Source organism: Denticeps clupeoides, chromosome 11, assembly GCF_900700375.1.
Source record: "Denticeps clupeoides chromosome 11, fDenClu1.1, whole genome shotgun sequence".
NCBI classification, from domain to species: Eukaryota; Metazoa; Chordata; class Actinopteri; order Clupeiformes; family Denticipitidae; genus Denticeps; species Denticeps clupeoides.
The window spans coordinates 1,114,460-1,129,939 of NC_041717.1; the positions used below are offsets into that span (position 1 = coordinate 1,114,460).

General features: G+C 40.2%; 1 protein-coding gene across 2 annotated transcripts in view; it reads left to right on the forward strand.

Moving 5' to 3' along the window:
• Positions 1–930: 930 nt before the first annotated feature.
• The window catches only part of LOC114799056 (transient receptor potential cation channel subfamily V member 4-like), a 35,387-nt gene continuing 20,837 nt past the window's right edge, over positions 931–15,480 (forward strand). The window contains exons 1-6 of one of the 2 annotated variants that reach the window (XM_028995207.1): positions 931–987; positions 5,930–6,331; positions 7,635–7,810; positions 8,258–8,410; positions 12,647–12,787; positions 14,495–14,793. In XM_028995207.1, coding sequence (XP_028851040.1) covers positions 5,964–6,331; positions 7,635–7,810; positions 8,258–8,410; positions 12,647–12,787; positions 14,495–14,793 — 1,137 coding nt within the window. In that variant the 5' untranslated portion in view covers positions 931–987; positions 5,930–5,963. Of the gene's footprint in view, positions 988–2,461; positions 2,492–5,929; positions 6,332–7,634; positions 7,811–8,257; positions 8,411–12,646; positions 12,788–14,494; positions 14,794–15,480 lie in introns of those variants that run through there. The other variant, XM_028995208.1, reaches the window with a different exon arrangement.

Consider the following 15,480-nt stretch of genomic DNA (forward strand, 5'->3'; position numbering starts at 1 on the left):
GATTACAGGATCGCTTCCTAACCGCTAGGCCACCACTGCCCCAATCTTCACATTCTGGTCAATCCTCAAAAGGTCAAACAAAAACTCACAAATTCTGACAAACTGCAAGCACTGATTATGAAGGAATGGGTTGCCATCAGTCAGGATTTGGCCCAGAAATTGATTGACAGCATGCGAATTGCACAGATCTTTGGAAAAAGGGCATGTTGGATTATCATCAGTGGTATCAGAAGTACAATAATTATAATATTTGTAACATATTTTTGCCCTCTGTATGATGAATAATTCCAAAAATACAAGAATGTATGATCATTGCATTAGGACGATAAGGTACAGATCTTTTTTCATCTGGCTGTGGAGACATACTTTGCTTTTTTATGCGCTTTTGTCTCATGTGCCTTTATAGCCAATCAATACATGATGTAAAGTGTTGGGTTGTGCTTGAATGGAAGATGGGAGACATGAATGGGAGAAAGACCCCAGTTTTCACTGGGTGGTTAAAGACTATAGCTAGCACTAACAGTAAAGCTTCTAATCACTTTTCTAACATGCAAATGACATTTATTCAGTGTAGGGACAATCCAACACTCTACACAGGTTCAGGAGCTGTTCTGCCCAGAGGTGGTTTTTACAAATATTCTGTAGGTAAAAGTTACGTTATACACTATGCACAGTCTTTCATAATGTGTTGTTGAAGCAGATTTTCTGAGCAACGTCAGAATTGTGTGTGTATGATAATTTTTCTCAAAATATGACTTTAAGATGCTGGTACAATATTTGAACATTTAAGATCTGTCAACAATGATTATCATTCTTAAACATGCGCTGCCTTCTGTACGGAGGGAGAATCCAAGTAAACCAAAATGCTGCCATGCTGGTTTCCCCTTTTTTTGGTTGGCTGGACTAAGTCTGTACATGCCAAGCTGGCACACCCAGCACTCCGAGCCAAATGCAACACTGCTGTTTTGCATGGATGGTATGTATGAGGTAAGCAGAACAGCGTAAGACATTTAGTGTTTCTGTTTTGGCCTTTTAAATGCTGTGTACTAGTGTGTTTTGTGATTTTTAGAAACCAACAGATGATTCGGGTTATTTGTCTTATGTAAATCCTCTGGAGCTGATCGGCAACGTATTCTTTCCTGATTCATGCGGATGACGGTGGTGGAGTGGTAGCTCCAGGGCTTTGCTTTTATCATGTACTGTCTGCACGCTTCTCTGGTGTGTATGTGAGGTTTCTCGGGCTGGGAAGCTCACATTTTCTTTTAGAGTTGTAACCAAATATGTAACAAGTCCTTCGATTAGCAAGATGTTTCATACATGGATTAAATCTCTAGCACATCCTTTGACCGATCTGCTAGCATGATGGGAAGTGAATAAGCGTCTAGGATGCCATGTTGATTTAAAAGAAATTACAAGTTTTTATGGGGTTTGATAGTTTTTTTAAATGACTGTACATACACCCAAACTATTATTTGGTTGTTCCATTGCTAGTGTATTGGCAGAGTTGGTAACAACAACAACAACATGTATTTCTTATATAGCCCAAAATCACATACAGCATGTTTCAATGGACTTTGACAGGCCCTACAGTTGACCCCCCCCCCCACACTTGAACCCTTCTGCACACAAGAAAAAACACCACACAAAAAAAACTCTAGGAGAGAGAAAAAAAGAAAGGAAGAAACCTTGGGAAGGAGTGATACAGAGAGGGACCCCCTGGGTGCAGGGTTTGTGATTGTTCAATAAAAGAAAAAGGCTTACAGTTGTAGAGGTGGAGAAGTCCAAAATGTAGTCCAGTGTCATGGTGTACATTATGTGTCCATTATGATGCTACTGGTCCATTTGAAAATCCCTGAAGCTGTAGTTGTAATGGTGGTGGTGGCTGTGGTGACCCTTTGGTTCGTTTCATGCTAAGTCCTTGTTTAGCAGTTGTCAGGAACCCGGATTTATCTGCTTGTCTGACTGGAGTCTGCCAGTAGACTGGGCGCTTTATTCAGTATATCTCGGAGAAAACAAACAGACGCAGCGGCAGACGGTGACATTGTTCGATGTAGGGGGGTAGTAGCCTAGTGGTTAACACACTCGCCTATGAACCAGAAGACCCGGGTTCGAATCCCACTTACTACCATTGTGTCCCTGAGCAAGACACTTAACCCTAAATTGCTCCAGGGAGACTGTCCCTGTAACTACTGATTGTAAGTCGCTCTGGATAAGGGCGTCTGATAAATGCTGTAAAATGTAAATGTAAATGTACGACCGATACTGAAATACGTGGTTATAGTGGAATATTTGTGCTACAGTGGCCCGATACCCTAACTAGGACAGACTAACTAAGAGGAATTTAACACTATCTGTGCTTAACAGGGTGACTGTGTAATGAAGTGGATTTAATAATTGACACTGTGTCTGGGACTTTAACAGAAGGCCAGAGAAAACAGATGTGTTTTCAGTTTAGATTTAAACACTGAGACTGAATCCCGAACACTGACCGGTAAGCCGTTCCACCACTGCGGAGCTCTATATGAGAAGGATCTGCTCCCAGCTGTGACCTTCTGTACTTTGGGTACCAGTAGTGACCCCACACCTGTTGATTGCAGGGGGCGTGATGGGTCGTAAATAACTAAAAGTTTACTCAGGTATTGCGGGGGCAAGACCATTTACAGCTTTATAGGTCAAAAGTAGGATTTTGTAGTCAATCCTAAATTTGATGGGTAGCTAGTGCAGTGATTGTAAGACTGGGGTGATGTGGTCAAATTTCCTAGTTCTAGTTAGAACTCTGGCTGCAGCATTCTGTATTAGCTGGAGTTTACTAGAGCATCCAGGTAATAATGCGTTGCAGTAATCTAACTTTGATGTGATAAAGGGGTGGACAAACTTATCTGCATCGTGCAATGAGATGATATTTCTTGTTTTTACAATATTTCTAAGGTGAAAGAATACTATCCTAGTGATATTATCTACATGTGAATCAAATGATAGACCTGCATCAATGAGAACACCTAGATCCTTTACTTCAGTACTTGGCGAGATAGAAAGCCTTTCCAGAGTTATGATGTAGTCAGCCATCTTACTGGCTGCTTGAGGCCCAAGTACAAGAGCTTCTGTAGAAGAAAGTTGGTGAGCATCAACTGTCTAATGTCCTTCAGACAATTCTCTATTCTGTTCAGCTGCTGCCTCTCGTCTTGCATTGCTGACAGATACAACTGTGTGTCGTCAGCGTAGCAATCAAAGCTAATACCGTGTTTGTGAATGACGTCACCTAAAGGTAACATGTATAAGGAAAATAGCAACGGACCTAGGACAGAACCTTGCGGAACACCAAACTCTACTTTACTATATGAAGATGAATCACCATTGATGTCCACAAATTGATACCGATTGGTCAGATATGATTTGAACCATACAAGGGCTGTTCCCTTAATCCCAACAACATTCTCTAACCTGGCAAGGTGAATAGCGTGATCAATATTGTCAAACGCTACACTCAGATCAATCAGGACAAGCAGCGAGATGCGTCCCTGATCAGAGACCAACAGCAGGTCATTAACCACTTTAACCAGCGCTGTCTCAGTGCTATGATGAGGTCTAAATCACGATTCATATAGTACATGAATGTTGTTGCTGTCTAGATATGCGCTAAGCTGCTGGGCTACAACTTTTTCTAAATTCTTTTATATAAATGGAAGGTTTGATATCAGTATATAATTCGAAAGCTGACTGCAATCAAGATCAGGTTTTTTAATCAGGGATCTAATGACTGCTACCTTGAACGAACTTGGTACATTTACATTTACAGCATTTATCAGACGCCCTTATCCAGAGCGACTTACAATCAGTAGTTACAGGGACAGTCTCCCTGGAGCAATTTAGGGTTAAGTGTCTTGCTCAGGGACACAATGGTAGTAAGTGGGATTCGAACCCGGGTCTTCTGGTTCATAGGCGAGTGTGTTACCCACTAGGCTACTACCATGGCCGATGCTAATAATTTTAAGGATAGGATTTATAATATCGGGTGCTACTTGTTTAAGGAAACTTGTAGGGAGCGGATCCAATGCGCAAGTACATTGATTTGACGACGAGATTAGTTTAATTAATTCATGCTCTTTAAGAAGGTTGAAGCGTTCTGGCTTACTATTATTTTCCATAGTAATATTGACGGAGCTGTTTGTTGTGCTTCTAATCTTGTCTCTATTCGGAACCATTTTAGTATTAGAGAAATTCATAAAATCGTTGCTACTATGATGATATTGAGTGGTAGTATCCATTTTTGTCTTATTCCTGGTTAGTTTGGCTATGGTGTTAAACAGGAATCTGGCATTACCTTTGTTCTTGTCTATTAATGAGGAGAGATACGTCGATTGAGCCGCACTAAGAGCCTTCCTATAGTTTAGGAGGCTCTCCTTCCATGCTATTCGGAATACATTTAATTTACTTCGACGCCATTTATGTTCTAATTTCCGGGCGGTCTTCTTAAGCGAGTGCGTGTGATCATTATACCAAGGAATTAAGTTTTTATCTCTTACTATCTTCCTTTTGAGGGGAGCGACATTATCTAACATACTACGCAGTGTTAATTCTAGACATTTGGTCGCTTGGTCGAGTTCAGTGGGGTCTGACGGTGAGTTTATCAGCGTTGATAAATCTGGTAGGGTATTAATAAACCTCGTTGCCGTACTTTATGTTTTTGTCCGTTTATCTCTATAACGAGGGGGTTGAGTTTATTGTGTCTAAGACATATTTTAAAAGTGATGAGGAAATAATCTGAGATTATTTTAGATTGCGGAAGAATGACTATGTCTTCTATATTTAAACTGAAGTTCAGTACAAGATCGAGCATGTCGCCACCTTCATAAGTAGGTCCTATTATATTTAGTTGAACTCCAACTGAGTCTAGTATAGACAGAAATGCTGTTCTTAGCGAGTCTTCTAATTTATCATGGATGTTAAAGTCGCAGACAATAATCGATTATCCACAGATAAAACCAGGTTGGAAACAAAATCTGTAAATTCACTGAGAAATTCAGAGTAAGGTCCAGGGGGTCTATAAATAATAATCAATGGAATGAACTTGATTTGAATGAATGAATTTTTATTTTGCAAGGTTACGTTGGTATAGAGAATCTGGAAAGAGTTAAATCCATGACCGGGTGTATGTGTAATACTGAGGATATCATTATTAATTACTGCAACGACATCTCCTTGTCTAGTTAAACAAGGTAGTAAAGGTAGAGATTGTTTAATTGGTTTGGTTTACTGGCACTGGCCTTTTAATTATAGTCCACAAAATTTCAACATGGTTGTGGTCAGACCTTCCAAAGCTGTTTCAAAACCTTAATGTTAGCTTGATTTATCCATTACACATCTAGATTTGATATATGTTTATTTTGGAACACCCATTAATGTCCAAATTTGAATTATGTAGATGTACATTTTAGATTATTTTTAAGAATTATTCCATCCACTTTGTGTAATATACCAATTCTACTAGCAGCTCAACATCCCCAGAAATTGACAGTAACTATAGTGTTGTTGGGTTTGAAATCCTCAAACATGCCTCTTGTTATTGTGAACAGTACACTCTCAGTTCATGCGGAGGTAAAACTCACCAGACTGTAGACAGTCCTTTGTTTTTCTATGATAATGACTCCAGTGTCATTTTAAAGATTAGTTCAGCATGACTTTGCCCCAGGTCACTTGTGCCCCACCTGTCACTTGCCCCACACTTTGAGAGTCAATGGTCCACACAAATGCTGCACTCCAGTGGCCTTTACTGGCAGGTTCTCATAGCTGGGAAGGTTTAGAGAACTGTCATTTGCAGTTTATCCTTTATCCAAATATGTCAAAGTGGGGAAATCGTTTCAAAAGACAGATACATTCTTACTTACTAATATTAGTATTGTTTTGCCTGTCGTCTTTTTTGTTGTCTTAGGGTCGAAATGTTCCTGCCATTCTGTTGAAGTGCCATGATGCATTCTGACAGCAATCCAACAACTACCTCAAGCACACAAGAGACCAAAGAAGCCTCTGATGGCCAGATGGATGCCTTGTCCACCTTGGGTGGACTGTTTGAGAATGACAAGGAAAACTCGCCTGCAACCCAGGATACAGGCCAAACTGTGCAACAAGGAGAGAGCAGACCAAACCTAAAAAACAAGTTCCAGGGAGTTTTCAAAAAGGGGATCTCCAACCACATTGAACTTTTGGAATCCAATTTTTATGAATCTCCAGTGGCCCCTGGCCCCAAGAAAGCCCCAATGGATTCCATGTTTGACTATGGAACATGTCGTGAGGCTAAGAACCAGAAACGATGGAAGAAGAAGCTCCCACAAGGGTAGGATGATTGTGGTTTTATTTTTTGCTTGACTGAATGCATCATCATCTGTACATTTAATATCTAATATCTGGGGGTCAATGTTATCTACTAGGCGGCCTTGTGCACAGTCAAAGTAGAACTGTATGATTCATGACCAACCCAGGAAAATACCCCTGATTCATAAATTAGCTCATGAGTGGTCTCACGGAACTGAATTGTTTGAGTCATAACTACACCATGTCTAAACTATAAACTTATATGCATTTTATAATCATTACATCATCCATTACTACCAAAAACTCAACTTGTAAATTATAGTTAACTTACAGTTTCTTTGCACCACCACACTTAAAAATTAGGTATATTTTACAAACCTACAATCCAACAAATTACTTGCAAAGTTTAATCCTGCTAGCAGGCAGAAAAGAAAAAGATGTATTGCTCGTAGACAGGTCAGCACTAACATCAGTCAGTGAATCCATTCGTTAACTTCCTTGAAATTTGTTGAACTTTGACTGCTGCGCGCCATGACGTATTTTTGCATGACCAATATCATCTTGATAAGTGTCTGAGTGTCCAGAGATCTACAACACAAAATTATCATCTTAACGAGAGTTTAGAAAACCAAACATATTTTTTGCGCTGCACCCCACAGTAAGCACGGCGTGAAGCTTGCAGCATGCCATATTCATTCTGAAAGCACCTTTAGATTTGCTCCAATGAGTAGAAAAACAGTTCTGGTTCTGCTTATTGCAGCATTTCAAAGCATCCACACGGGTGAACAAGATCTTAATTAACTTCTGTATTTGAAAACACTACATGAAGTAATGTAGAAAATGTATGGGAAATATCCTGATGAATCGATAATCAAGGCATTGATAATCGTAATCAAATCAAATTGTAATACCCGTGAAGGTTCACACCTCTATGTAATATGTATATTGTTCTGGTTTTGTAAAAGATTGCCTTACTGCCTTGTACAGCTTTTTTACAGTATTTTACTGCGTCTGTGCCCAATCTTGAGGGCATAGCGACCTGTTTTAAAAAAATTAATATACCTTATTTAAACTGTATTTTTTTTATTTAGTTGTTGCATGTCAGAAATATCTTAAGTAAAAGTTATTAAACAGTTTTGACTGTTGTCAGTGTCCATCATTTATACCAAGATTTTTCCAGAACACAGACAAATTTATTCTAAGGATGAAGGGGTCTCACAGTGGTTCATGGAATCATGTGGAATCAGCATTTCATCAACTGGTGAATGGATGTACTGAGCTACTTTGTGGATTGTTGCTTTAAACTTGTGTCTCTGCCTTCACAGGAATCCGGAGGTCTCTGTAGATGATGGTCTGACCTCTGACCCTCCTAAAGTACTGAAAGCCTTTAACCGGACACTGCTTTTTGATGCAGTGTCACAAGCAGATCCACGGGCCCTCGAGGGACTCTTGGAGTTCCTCCAGGCCCATGACAAGAGGTTAACAGATGAGGAGTTCAGAGGTGAGGCACTCTGGTGCCAAATATCTCTCTAGTTTACACACCCAGGCCAGTCAGGATTCCCAAGCCACTGCTGATTTTGTGTGTGTGTTTGCACAACAGGGGTTACTGTTAGTGTGTAATGTGCTAGTCTTTTGGACTACTGTCCATGGTATTCCACAGGGTCTTACACAGTTATCATTTTATTCACAGTCAAGGTTTATCAAGGCCTTCACCCATGTGTTGTCTATTGGTTTTGGCCCCATGTAGTTTGTTAAAGGAAATGACCATGATATAAAAAAGTTTATCCCTGGGGAGTTTCCTGTATGTTTAAGCATCTGTGGTCTGTGGCAAGAATTGACATCAAATTGTCTAAACAGAAAAAAGGCAATTGTAAAAGAATTGTTGTAGTGACTAGTTACTGATATGTAAGTAAAAATAATCATAACTTTTTTGTTCCCTCTATTACAGAACCTTCCACTGGAAAAACGTGTCTTCCCAAAGCCTTGCTGAATCTCTATGGTGGCCAGAATGACACTATCCGAGTGCTGATGGACATAGCAGAGCAGGAAGGAAACCTGCGAGAGTTTGTCAACACACCATTTAGAGACATCTACTACAGAGGTGAGGAAAATACAGAAATGTCTGAAGAAATAGCAAGTCAGTTAATACACAGTTACTACTGGCCAGTAACTTATCTCCACACATTTTTTAACTGAAGTGAAGCCGCTCAGCCACATCTGTTCTGTTTGTGCTGCTGATTAATCTGTTGTTGCAAATGTTCCACCGCCACATACACTATTGCACAAGTTAAAGAGGATTACTTATTACAGACCATTTTGAAGATAATTATATCCCTTAACTACTCAGTTGTGTTAATAATTACACTAATAAATGAATTATTCTTTTATGGACATTGATTTTGATATGTTTATTTCATGCATGTTATGCCTGTAAAAAGACAGTACAAATAAGCTCAAATATCTGATGCCATTTTATCTCCTGTTATGTCACATAGGTTAATAAATTGATAGTTTTAATTGAATTTAATTTAATGGAATAGATTACTGCCAGAAGGGAGATGTGCCAGTAGGGCTTAAACTATTAGTTGATAACAAACCATTTAAATGGAATATAATATTTCTTCAACAACAAAGAATGTATTTAAATAATGTAGAATGAAGAAGCAGTCAGTCATCGTCATTTTTTTTTTTAAACTTATTAAAACATAACAAAAGATTTGTGTTCTGGGTGACAGAAATATTTTCAACTCTTTAAATAAGGTATCTAAGATCCAATACACCCAACAAACTACATGTTTGTGAAATTAATATCTTTCTGGCCAAAAAAGTACATAGATGCAAGAATGCATATATAAATCAATGTGACACAAAGGAGATACGGCATGTAGGTGAACCAACGTAGTCATATGACATTGACAATCAAAATTCACGTCACATATGGCATGACAAATGAAAAAAAATGTCATGGAAACAAGGCAAGACAGGAGTAGCAAAAGGAGGAAGGTGAGTTTCCACCAAATGAATCTGCAAACTTGCAGCCAGTTTCAGCTGCAACAGCCATGGATATTGACATTCGTGGAAGGAGCGAACAAGGGACAGGAAAGCAGGTAGACAGGACAGAGGATAAGAGACAACAGTAATGTTCATACTTTGTAAGCATTGAGAGCAGAGTCATTGAAGGCAAATATAAACAATGACTGAACAACTGGAGGCGGCCATCTTGCCATTTTAAGAGTCGTGCCACCCCACTTCCGTGTTGCTCCCAGTCATGTGAACGGTGTGACGTGACAAAAACAATGAGAAAAAAATACTCCTAATGCATTACTCCAAAATGCCTCCTAATGCATTATGTTTTCATTTATTTTACACAGGCAGGCTAGGTAGTTCTTTCTCAAACTCTCTCCCCTCTCATCTTGTCTAGGCATGTGAGCACTAGTTTAGATTCCAGAATATCAGATATCAGTCAGAAAAAGGTAGTGTTTGGTCAGCAAAATGAAGATTTTGTCAGCCTAGTCAAATACATGTCATAAGAGAATGGGACAGAAAAGAAAGATCACATAAAAGAAACAGCATGAATGTTGACACTTGTGTTACTGGGTTACACAAGACAACAGAAGAGAGCAGGATGACAAACAGGCAGCACATCAAGGATGAGTCCAGGTTTGGCACCCAGGACCGTTCTTCATGGCCGTAGCCCAATGCACCAGATACTGGACCTCAGCCACGTGAGTGGCAATTATTCCGGGGCGGTGGTGGATGATGAAGAGCTTGAGACGATTCACATGGAAGACTGGATGAACACGAATGGATGGTGGGAGCTAGAGATGATAGGTAACTGGAGAGAGACGGCTGAGGGAATTGTCCAAAAAACTGAGGGGACAGCTTGTACGACTATGTAGAGATGGGGGTCCTGAGCCGGCCCACTCAGAAGTGTAGTTGACGTGGGTGCCACCAGTTGTGTTTGTTGGCCGAGTGGTGGATGGTGGTGAGGATCGCCGACCGTGGTTTTGTGACAATCACTTCACTTCACTTCACTTGATGATATTCTCCGTAGGGAGCTCAAGCAGCTTGTTTGCCTACCGCTACTTTACTGGAGATGTGTGGGGAAGCTCTTAGGTGTGAAAGAGAGGGGTTACCGGGTGGAGTAAGTGAGTTATTTCCTCCCTTCTACCTATGGCTTACAGTATGTTGTACATACTGTAGTGCTCATCCTACCTTACCGTTGACCCCATCAGTGACTGAATTGAGTAAGTTAAAGGAACTGTTGAAGCAACAACAGGAGCAGGTCAATCAGCTCACTCAGATGGTTACCTCTCTGCAGGCCCATTCAGCATATAGTGTCCTCATGGTGGTCCAGTGGTGTGTCGAAGGTGTCAGCAGAATGGCCACTTTGCCAGGGAGTGTGATGGGCAGATGGTTCCTTCCCTCCATTGTCCTGGCTCAATCACTGATCCATCTTCTGAAGTAGCTCTACACAGCAGGGAAACTGAAGCCCACTGTTGTTGGGCCACACCTCAGATGGGAGTTATACTGGCTGAATGTTGAGGCAGGAGGTTCCGTTAATGTCCTCGTCTTTACATCGATGTGTTGATTGGGAACGTTTGTCATGCTTGTTGGACACTGGTTCCATGGTGTCCACAGTAACTGAGAGCTTCTTTTTGCAGAAGTTTGGCTCCTGGGGCCATGACCACCTTGGATGTAGAATTATATAGTAAGGTAATGCTGGACTGTGGAATCCTAATAGTGAAGTATCCACCTTCACTGTTCAATTTCACTTCTGTGTTTTAGGCACCTGATCCCATTGTGAAGGCTCTGCAGCAGTTCCATCAGGTTACTGCTCCGACTCTATGAGTCTCTGATAGTGCACTCCTTGTTCATGGTTCACGGGTGCTTTGTATACCTGGTGGGATGATGAAATTGATCCAGTACATGTTCAGAGCAGCTTTTTGGTTGCTCTCCTCTGTTTGAACCTCTGGAGGCTGGTTTGTCACCAGGGCTTATAGCTTTCCGATGCCTTCAGCCCCAGGTAAGTCTTGGCTTGGTATGTAGCTTCCATGTTGTTAGTTTACCTGCTGGAGTTACTGATGTGAGGTCCCCTACTTATGTAGCTACTGTTTCTTATCAAGTAGCCTGTAAGTCTGCAAGACAGGGTAGGGGCAGTGGATTTTTCTGCTCTGGTGGAGCCAGAACAGTCAGGGGCTAGGTTCTTGTTGTACAGTACAGTACAGTCTTTTCTGCACCTGGGCTGTATCAACCTCATTTCACACGATGTTACTGTTCGGCAGAGATATAGGCCTATTCCTCCGTTAGAGTATGTGGTGGTGAAGGACCATATTAATCAGCTTCTTGAGGCCCAGGTAATTAGGAACAGCAGTAGTCCCTATGCCTCTCCCATTGTGTTGAAAGATGGGAGTTTGCATATGTGTAGACTGTTTGCATATCTGCTGAACTGTAAGACAAGGAAGGATGCTTTTCCTTTATTGCATATTGAGGAGAGCCTGCATGCACTCTCTGGGGTCTACTGATTTTCTACCTTAGATCTGGCAAGTGGTTATAATCAGGTCCCAGTGGCTTAGCAAGATAAATGTAAGACTGCCTTTTGTACCCCTTTTGGCCTTTTCTAATAGAACTGCATGCCATTCAGGTTATGTAATGCGGTTGATGCATTTTAGCGGTTGATGCAAAGGATGTTTGGGGATCTTCTTCCTCGTCATCTCGTCACCTCTTCGTCCTCCTCTCTGTTCATCTGCCTCGTCATGCCTAAAGGTTGTGACACAGGGTGGCCAGATTGAAATGTGACCCGACACAAGTTAACAGGGGCGTGTGCCGATAGACAATAACCAGCAGGTGAACGTGCAGCAGGGATCACCCACATCACATCAACTTGCTTGATTGTTTTGTTTCATTTTATTTTATGATTGTTCCTGCTTGTCTTTGATTATATTGCTTTTTGTCTGATTTTTGTTTTAATTAGTTTCACTGCCCTCTTGCTCCATTTACTGTTTTCCTCACTCTGTATTTTTATTTCTACTATAATCTTTTTTTTGGTTTATTTTGTTCATAGGCTTTGTAAATATCACTACATGTTGCAAATGTATCTATTTATGGATTGAACCATTCTGTGTATGACTGGTGCCCTCCAGGGAGTGTCTTGTTAGCTGATAGCTGCATGATCAAGTTTAACACTTAGACCAACATTGTGTCTCTCTCTCTCTCCATGTTGCCAGATAATAGATAACTATTATTATTATAGTGTTAGGGTGAGCTTATTAGTGTAAATTTTGGGAGTTTTCTTCATTGCATGTTTATAGCTTTTTCATTTGCTCTGTGTCACCAGGCCAGACAGCGTTGCATATTGCCATAGAAAGGCGCTGTAAGCAGTATGTGGAGATGCTGGTGGAGAAGGGGGCAGATGTGCATGCTCAGGCCAGAGGAAAGTTCTTCCAGCCGAGGAATGAAGGCGGCTACTTCTACTTCGGTGAGTCACAGCTGTACAACCGTCCATCTCTCCTGCGGGTCTCTGTACACCCTCTGACCTCTCAGTCACTGGCTGTGATCTGCGGTGCCCAATTAGCATTTCACTGCAGTAACAACCAGTATCTCTAGTATAACGTCTGTGATTGGCAGTGTGTGACAGTGTTGCCAATCCTGTTTACAGTAAATGGAAGTGGTTACACAAGCATTTACATCATACTTATGGCACAACTTTCTTTTTCCAGAACCTTTTCACATAAACCTTTTCACGTTGTCTTTTTTTGTTTGTTGAGATCTGTTATTGATATTGTTGGAAAACGTACAGAAGCTGAATGTTTAGGACCAAATGGCATTGCATGCATCCTTTAAAATGTATACTTATTCTGTAAACACTGTTAGCAAATTCTTAAACCACACAAATAATCAAAACATTGTGAATGAGTACCTGCTTTACTGTGTGCATCTGTAACTATATACTTCCCTGTGCATTTTGCCTGTATTGGCCTCCTGGTGTTGTCTTGTCATCTGTCCCACTATTGCACTTGTAATTGGTCATAAACTTTGACAGTTTTGTTGTCTGATACATTTTACATGTATAATTTCCCACAAACAAATAATTTCCCACAAACAATTTAAAACAGCTTATATAGTACCAGTAAAAAGTTGGGACACGTACTCATTTGTGGTTCTTATATTTTTTACAATATAGAACAAAACTGAAGAGACTGGATTATGAAATAACATACATGAGGTTATGTAATAATAAAAAAAAAACTCTTGTCTTCTCTCCACCACCTTAAGTTTGAGGAAGTACTGGAGTTGAGGATAAGGGCTGATGCCACCCTCCTTGAAATAAAAACAGTCAAAATCATCCCCCTTCTAAAACGAACATCACCCTCGTCCAATCCCTTGTGCTATTTTATCAACGAATGCATAAATCTGTTGAGTATAAGATATTTTTTATCTAAGGTCTGCAGGCCAACTCACTTCAGTTGTCCCAGAAACTAGTTTGAAGCTTAGAGGAGATTGCACTTTTTCAGTTGTGGCTCCTAAGCAGAGGAATGAGCTGCCCTTAAAGTTCAGACAGGCTCCTTTCATTCTCAAATCACTTCTGTCACTTTTGAAAACCCACCTATTTTCACTAGTGTTTACTGATCATTGAACAATCAAGGTTGGTTTTATAGGATTTTAAATATGTGTTTTCTTTTATGACTTTTTAAAAATGTATTTACATTGTTCATTGATTTATATTGCTTATTATGTTTTTATGTCTTTTATTTTAAGAGTATACAAGAGTATAGGGCCAGTGGTGGTCTAGTGGGTTGCCGATTCAAATCCCGACCCACCAAGGTGGAGTGTCGCATGTGACAACTAATCACTGGGGCAGTGGTGGCCCCGTAATCAGAATGTTGCCGGTTTTTCAGCATGTATTTTTAGCATGCATTTTTAGGATAGTAGAATATATTCATTATGTTTTTGCTTAAACAACAATAAAACACAGTTGGTCTCCCACCATGTGCACTGTCAACAGCGCAAAATATGTCTCATAAGAAATTAAGTTCACCATCCCCCCGATTTGTTTTTACAACTTGACTACTGGACAATGGGGTTAGTTTTCAACTTTATTGTTGGTTTATGTGGAACACATAAATCATTCACTAATGATCATTCACTGTCCTTAGTTTTGTTCTCTCTTTTTATATCTGTTCAGGTGAGTTGCCTCTGTCCCTCGCAGCATGCACCAACCAACCAAACATGGTGCGGTACTTAACAGAAAACCCACACAAGACAGCTGACCTGCGGCGCCAGGACTCACGAGGCAACACTGTGTTGCATGCTCTTGTGCACATCGCTGACAACACGCGTGACAACACCCGATTTGTCACAAAGATGTATGACCTGCTGCTCATTCAGTGTGTCAAGCTCTACCCTGATTGCAACTTGGAGATGGTGCACAACAATGATGGCATGTCACCCCTCATGATGGCTGCCAAGCTGGGGAAAATTGGGGTGAGGGAAAGGTCAGGGAGTTTGTGTGACCTTAATGTGGATATATGTGCATATATTAGCTAAATCTGTTGCCAGTTACACAGTTTTATTATTATTATTATTATGTGAGGTTATAAATCAATGTTAATGAACTCAGTACTGATAAGCCATTACAAACTATATAAAGATAATTAATAGCATCAAATTTTTTTAACATATATTAACATATAAGAAAAGATGCCATTATTACCACATTCAGGCAAAACATACATTGTATACTTAGTAACGTCAAGTATACATTCAGTATAATGAGCACTGTTACTCTGTGTCTTGCTAGTGTCATATACAACATTGTTTTGGATGTGCAATACATTTTACATGTTTAACTGACAATTATAAACAGCTTTAAAATTGGTACCACCTACTCATTTATGGGTCTTGTATTTTTACATTATAGAACAAAAATGAAGACACAGCACTATGAAATAACATACGGGTTGTGTAATAAACAAACAAACAAAAAATAGCATGCAAAGTTGAACAAAAAAGTTGAAAAGTTTAATTTACTTGTTTCAAATCAGGGAGCTTTTGCTGTGATGGTAGCATTTCACACTCTTGGCTTCTCTCCACCACTTTATGGGGATGTTTGCAACAGTCCTTAACCTTTATGATGAACACTACTGCCACCCAAATTTCTATGTAGAACAA